This window comes from Taeniopygia guttata, chromosome 19 (genome assembly GCF_048771995.1).
Source record: "Taeniopygia guttata chromosome 19, bTaeGut7.mat, whole genome shotgun sequence".
Classification (NCBI taxonomy): domain Eukaryota; kingdom Metazoa; phylum Chordata; class Aves; order Passeriformes; family Estrildidae; genus Taeniopygia; species Taeniopygia guttata.
This window is the reverse complement of record NC_133044.1, coordinates 4,801,488-4,808,138: the sequence shown is the minus strand read 5'-3', so window position 1 is coordinate 4,808,138 and position 6,651 is coordinate 4,801,488. Positions and strand designations below refer to the sequence as shown.

At 62.4% G+C, this 6,651-nt stretch overlaps 1 protein-coding gene across 1 annotated transcript; it reads right to left on the bottom strand.

Annotated features, from left to right (window-relative positions):
* SCARF1 (scavenger receptor class F member 1) lies at positions 1-6,305 on the bottom strand. The gene is made up of 11 exons (XM_030288070.4): positions 5,848-6,305; positions 5,116-5,177; positions 4,794-4,895; positions 4,159-4,684; positions 3,477-3,695; positions 3,276-3,404; positions 3,086-3,189; positions 2,772-2,883; positions 2,570-2,694; positions 2,294-2,431; positions 1-1,984 (listed from the first exon to the last, which is right to left on the bottom strand). Exons 1-11 carry the CDS (start codon positions 5,940-5,942, stop codon positions 975-977), a joined length of 2,622 nt encoding a protein of 873 aa, XP_030143930.4. The 5' UTR covers positions 5,943-6,305; the 3' UTR covers positions 1-974.
* Between the last annotated feature and the right edge of the window lie 346 nt (positions 6,306-6,651).

The window sequence follows — 6,651 nt, the reverse complement described above, 5'->3', positions numbered from 1 at the left end:
TGACTGGGAAACCCATCTCCTGAAGGGCATTTAATTTTCATTCCAAGGCTTTCGCACCATGCGAAATAACAGAAAAAATACACAAAAACCTTCTACTACTTAGATACATCTAAAACCAGATCACTCTGCGAATCCTCTTTGGCATCTCAGTTGCCTTCACAGCAGGAATGAGGCGTGGGAGGTGGCAGGAGCTTAGGGCACCCCTGGAAATCTCATTTTCCAGGCAACTTCCATCCTTATCAGCACGGCGCCAGGTGCACAGGTAGATGGTCACTACCCAGCTGCCACATTTGCACAACTGCAGTTGGAACTGTGTGGAGTTTAAAAGGCTGTCACTACACACTGTGTCCTGCCACGAGCTTTTCCACATGGAAGCAAAGGCAGCCAGGGCCTGCCACAGAAGCCAGAGCCACACAGATAAACCCCTGCAGACCCAGATGCTCTTTGAGATAAGCAGCTAAAATTCATTTTCTCTGAAGCTGCTTTTGATAACCCATCATCTCTCCTCAGCCCAGCTCTACAAAATAATCCCCTTCAGTGAGAAACACCTTTCCAGCAAGAGGCTCTGAGCTACATCACTGGAACTGGGACAGGGAAAGGTGAAAACTGATGGGGTGAGACTGGATTTTGTGCAGCGTTTCCCAGCTGAGCACTCAGCAGCCCCGCATTGGGTACATCCCTAGTGGTGACAGGCACTTGAAGGTGCCACCACAGCATCCAGAGCATCGCTGTCCCCCGGGGCTGTGCAGACACCAGTGGGGCTGGTAGGGCAGGAGGAGCAGAAAACAGCCCTCAAGCACCACAACCCCACAGGCTGTCCCCGCTGTGGCCCCAGCGAGGCTCCAGAGCAGAGGAGGTCACTGGGAAGGCTCGAAGCTTCTCCAGTTCACAGCTCGGAGCCGGCCCTCGGCTGCCCCGGGCTGGGGCAGGAGGAGCCCGGCGGCTCCCGCGGTCCCAGCCCGGGCTCTGCCGGCTCAGGTGGCCGCAGGGGCGGCCGGCAGCTCCTTGCCGGGCCCGGAGGGCGAATCAGCCCCGCTGCCGGCCACGTTCTCGTATTTGGGCTCTTCCTCCGCGGCAGCCTGACCCTTCCTTTCGAGGCTGCCAACTAACTCCGGGCTTTTGCCCTTCTCTGTGGCACCTAGGGTTTCGCTGGCCCCGTCCTGGGCACCGGTGTTTTTTGACGAGAGAGATGCCAGGAGGAGGGACAGTCTCTTGGCAGCGGGATGCTGCTGCCTGCCAGGGGCTGACTCGGCAGGAGCCCCCGGCACACTCTCCCTCTGCTTGCCGCTGGTCTCCGAGTCCCTGCGCTGCGCCAGAGCCCGGCGAGGAGGTTTCTGGATGGCCTCCATGCTCCTCCTCACCTTGGGCTCCTCCTTCGCAGCCCACTTGCCCCTCTGCAAGCTGCCCAGACGCTTCAGCACAGCCTGGACCGGTCCCTCACCACTCCCCTCCGCCTTGGGGTCCTGCCCGGCCGTTCCCACCATCATGTAGATGGTGGTGACATTGTGTTCCTTCTTCCCCTTCGCCTCCCAGCTGCTGGATTTCGCAGCTGCTTCCAGCGCCTCCACTCTCTGGGCCACATGCCTGGTGCTGGACACCATCCTGCGGCGTCCCCCCGGCGTGGCCCGTGGCGATGGCCGGTGGCTTTCGTCCCCCTTGCTGAGGGGCTCGGGGTTCTCGTAGCAATCGCTGGCGGGGCGCTCGCTGGGGGGCTCGGCCGCCGCATCCCCCGGCGGTGGGGTCAGCCTGGATGGGCCCCACGGGGCCTTGGGCTTCCTGCTGGGGCTGGGCGTCTCGGCTGCCCCGAATTTCGTCCCCTCGGCGAAGGACACGGAGGGTCGCTTGGCCTTGGCGATGCTGGAGGTGCGGGGGATGGCGAAGGGCTGCGAGACATCCTCGGAGTCGAAGGCGGATGGATCTGGGAGCGCCTGGCCAGGGGGAGATGCCCCATCCTGCAGCTCAGCACCGCCCAGCAGCGGGATGCCTGCGGGACAAGGTGACACGTGTTAGGGCTGCCGCAGCTGCCACCCTCCCCAGGGACAGAATTGAGGACACTGGGACAGGAGCTGATGCAACAGGATTGTCCCTGGCACGGTTTCCCAGGGAGGAGGTTGTGAAATGGGGGTGCCCCACTGGGCACGTCCCATGGCACACGGCCAAACACAGCCCTGCAGACAGGAAAACGAGGACAAGGAAATAAAGACAGTCTGTGCCAAGCACAGCTCCCCGGGACTGCCAGGATTGACCCCAGAGGTGATCAGAGAGGAGGAGGAGCAGCAGCCATGGGCGTCACCTTCTCTGGGAGGGACGGAGTACTCCGGTCCCTCGTTGTCGGTGTCAAAGGAGGAGAAGGAGCTGTCTGAAACCCACGCAGACGATGGTGGCTCGATAAAACTGGGGTTGTAGGGGATTTCCACGTCGTGATGGGAAACTGGGGAGGAGAAGACACCCAGCTGAATTTGAGCACCCCAGGGTGCTCGGGGAAGAGGGGTTTCAGGCTTCCCCCCAGGCAGAGAGCTCAGGAGTGCAGCACTGCTGGAAGTGCTGTCAGCAGCTCTCCTTTGCTCACCTGTGACTTTGGGAAGTTTCGAGGTCCCCAGGTTAAAGCAGGGCATGAGAGCACTGAGGTTGGCCAACACCCCCTGCACATGGTGCTTCATCCTGGCCACCACATCATCGTCTGGCACAGCCGCCCTGCAGAGCAGAGATGGACATCAAGGGACACGGGAGATGGGGATTTATGTCAAATGTTGAAAAATGTGAAAAAATACCTGTCTCTGGCATCTGCTGAGCCAGCACCACAGCAGCAGCAGGCAACACAGAGCAGCAGCAGCAGGAGAGGGACAAGGATGGCGGCTGCAAGGGTTCCATGGTCCTTCAAACCTGTGTGAGGAGATGGGCTGAGTCTGGCATGTCCTGTGGCTGTGACGCCTATAGAACAGCCCTGCACGGAGAGAGCAGGAGCTGACAACTCCCAGTGGGGCCAGGAGGCACCAGGATGCATCCCAGCCCCCCCGCACCTTCCCCAGGGAGGATGTGACCGTCCCTTGCCCAGTGCCAAGGAGTAAAGTGAGGTTAATCTTACTCAGCACACAGTCACCCTGCACGGCGTCGCAGGTTCCCCGGGAGCACTGGCAGGGTGAGGAACAATTCACTCCAAAATACCCCTCAGGACAGGTGTCATTGCAGCTGGAAGAGAGAGGAAAGGAGGGAAATGCCCCCAGAGAGAGCGAGGCTCCAGCCCAGCCCCACTCCCAGCATTTTCCTAGTGTTACCTGTCTCCCCAGTAGCCTGCCTGGCAGATGCAAACTCCTGTCACGGGGTCACAGCTCCCCGAAACACACTCAGGGCAGAGGAACTGGCAGCCATCACCAAAGGTGCCCACGGGGCAGGAGGTGTTGCAGCTGCCAAAACAGAGCAAAGCATCAGTGACTGCAGCCCAGAGCAGGGACACCCTCAGGGACCCCTGGGCATACCTGGGTCCCATCCAGCCGGGGTCACAGCGCAGGCAGGACCCGGTCTGGGGGTCACAGGGCTCCCCGTGCTGGCAGCGGGGACACGGCTGGAGGCAGCCATCCCCATGGAATCCAGGAGCACAGGGATCCTTGCAGAGGGTCCCGTTCCAGCCGGGCTGGCAGGCCAGGCAGAAACCATCCACGGGTGAGCAGGGCTGGCTGCGCTTGCAGCTCCCACAGCTGTGTGGGCAGAGAGGTACTGAGGTCACAACGCCTGCCTTTGTAGCCCTGAAAAGCAGGTTTCACCCCCCAAAAAGCAGGTTTCACCCCACAAAAAGCAGGTTTCACCCCATAAAATCATTGAGCATCATTTTGGATCAAGGGGAAATACAGAGTGATGCCTAATGCTCTGTGGTAGTAAAAGGAGAGGAGGGCAGCAGAATCACAGAATATTCTGAATTGAGAGGTTCTGCTTTATCTCCATGGGGAGCGAGACTAAGGACAACCAGATTTTAGGGTAACACTTTCTGCTGGCATTAGCAAGGTGTTTTTTTTGGGGCAATGCTGATGTTGCATCCAACCTGGGATGCTCAAACCCAGGACGGGTCTCCCTGCCCAGCCAAAGGGACAGACACGGTTAGTTGCAGCGCCTTCCCCCTCGATCTGACTGCAGCCTGCTGCATCCCCCTGCTCCCCATCTCACCTGTGCACGCACTGAGACCCGTATTTCCCCGCCGGACAGGGGTCCCGGCAGCTCCTGCCCTGGTAGCCGGGCTCGCAGGTGCAGTGGCCGCTGGCAGGGCTGCAGGAGCCGTGCCCGCAGTCGCAGCGCCGCTGGCACGCCGGTCCCCAAAATCCGGGCAGGCACTCGCACTTGCCCGTCTCCTGCGCGCAGGGCGAGACGTTGCAGGAGCACTTGAAGCTGCACCTCCTGCCCCACCAGCCCGGCAGGCAGCGGCACAGCCCGGTCAGGGGGTCGCAGTGCGAGGTGGAGGGGTTGCACTGGCATTGCTTCCTGCAGTTTGGTGCCCACCAGCCCGGCTCGCAGCGGCACAGCCCGGTCAGGGGGTCGCAGCGGCCGTGGGGGCCGCACTGGCAGGGGAACTGGCAGAGCCCTCCCCAGTGGTTGGGGTCGCAGGTGCAGTGGCCGCTGACGGGGTCGCAGCTCCCGTTGGGGTGGCACGGGCAGCTCCGCTTGCAGTCGTGGCCCCAGTACTGCTCGGGGCAGCCTGCGAGGGGAGAGGACACGGGCAGGATGCGGAGAAGCCCGGCAGCCCCCCGAGCACCCGGCAGGTTTGAAGGGGCTTGGCAGGGGCTGAGGGCGGGGGTGGCACTCACGGGAGCTGCAGTCTGCTCCGAAGAAGCCGGGTTTGCAGCGGCACAGCCCGGGTTTCAGGCACTCCTCGCCCTCTCTGCAGGCATCCTCCCCCTCGCACACGGCTGTGTGGCAGGAAAGGCACTCAGCACTCTCCCCACCTGCCAGCCACCCACCTCCCGCCGGGACAGCATTCCCAGGTAAACCTAAACCACCATCCCACTGCCCGCTCCATCCCTCCGCCTCAGCAGCTGGGGATGCGCCCAAGGAGAGCTGCAGGGCTTCCCCCAGCACCCAGAGCATCCGAGGGATGAGCGTGGGGACCAGGCTTTGGGGTTCACTCACCGACCGTGCACGCCCTCCCGTCCTGCCTCCAGCCGGGACAGCACGCCGGGCCGGCCGGGAACCTGCGGGACACCGGGGAGGGGGTTCAGCCGGGGCCGGGGGGCCAGGGCGGCTCCATGGCATCGGCCAAGGCGAAGCGATCCTCGCCCCAGTGCTGAGAAGGCGGCCTGGCCCCCAGGGCAAAGCTCCGGAAGGAAACCAGAAAAATAGAAGGAAATTTCGGAGGCTGCAGCCCGAGTGGGCGGCTGCGCTGGGCTGGGCTGCCCCAAGCGCTGGGAATGTCCCCACGGAGCCTGCAGGGTGTCCCATGCCCTGGGAGAGGCTCAGAGCTTCACCCGCACTGAAGTGGAGGCCACGAAAGGCATCACAACTGATGGGAGACGATGAGAGAGGCAACGTGGCAATAAATTCAGGGGACATCAGTCCCGAAGCTCTTTGGGGTTTGATACAGTGATACGTCCCCACGATGAATTTTGCCAAGGGTCCCATATTGCCCCTCTGCCCTGCACTCCGAGGGTGAATGAGAAATAAAGCCTGGAGAAGGGATCTGATGCCCCAAGTGCCCAGCCATGCCCCAGCCACACTCCCCAGCACCAGCCCAGTCTCTGCACCCACGCTGTGCCAGGCTGCACATCCCTGTCCGTGCGAGGAGGGATGGACAACAACCCCATGGGGCTGCTGAGAGCCCCCAGGAGATGGAGTGGCACAAGTGGGGACCCCGGTGGCACCTACCTGCAGACGTTCCTGCCCTCGGGGTCGAGCTCCTGGGCAGAGCTCTGCACCCACAGCCACAGCTGGAGGCAGAGGATGGGCCGGGCGCTCTCCATTCCAGCAGGGCACCAGGGCCCCAGTCCTGGTGGCTCCCCAGCCCCACACTGGTGTCCCTCTGTCCCGTCCCACCCGTGGGGCGGCCTTTTCCTCCCTCCAGCCTTGGGTTTCTTCCTGAGGAAATGCGGGAGGAGGCGCCCCGATCCAGACGTCAGGGGTGCGGCGGGGAGGGGAGCAGGGAATGCTGCTGCTGCTGCCTGGGCTATTTTTGGCCCTGGCTACCACCCTGCCACAGAAAGGGGCATCCAGGGGCTCAACACAGCCACACAGGGGCTGGCACCTGCCTGAACATCTCACCTGTGTCACCCCACTCCTCCTGTGCCATCCTCCATCACCCCCAAAACTGCTCCAGCCAACATCCCCCCAACCCAAACAAAGCAACCAGTGCCACCCCCTGCCTCAACCCCCATCAGCCACCCCATGGCACTGCCAGCCCCTGGCAAGGGCTCAGAGGAGGGGTCCCCATGTCAGCCTGACCTGTGCTGGCCTTTGAAGGGCTGCTGGCCACTGTCCCACCTCGCCACGTCCCCAGGAGCTTTGTGTCAGCAGATGCACAGGAAACACCTTTTTCCTACCCGAGGCCAGCTCAGCCAGGGGGGCTCTGGGTTAGGAGCACAGTGCTCCCCTTGGCTGTGCAGGAATTAACTCCTACATGCCCAGCACTGTGGGATCACCCCCCTGGAGACCCCTCCCCACCAGAAGGGGCTC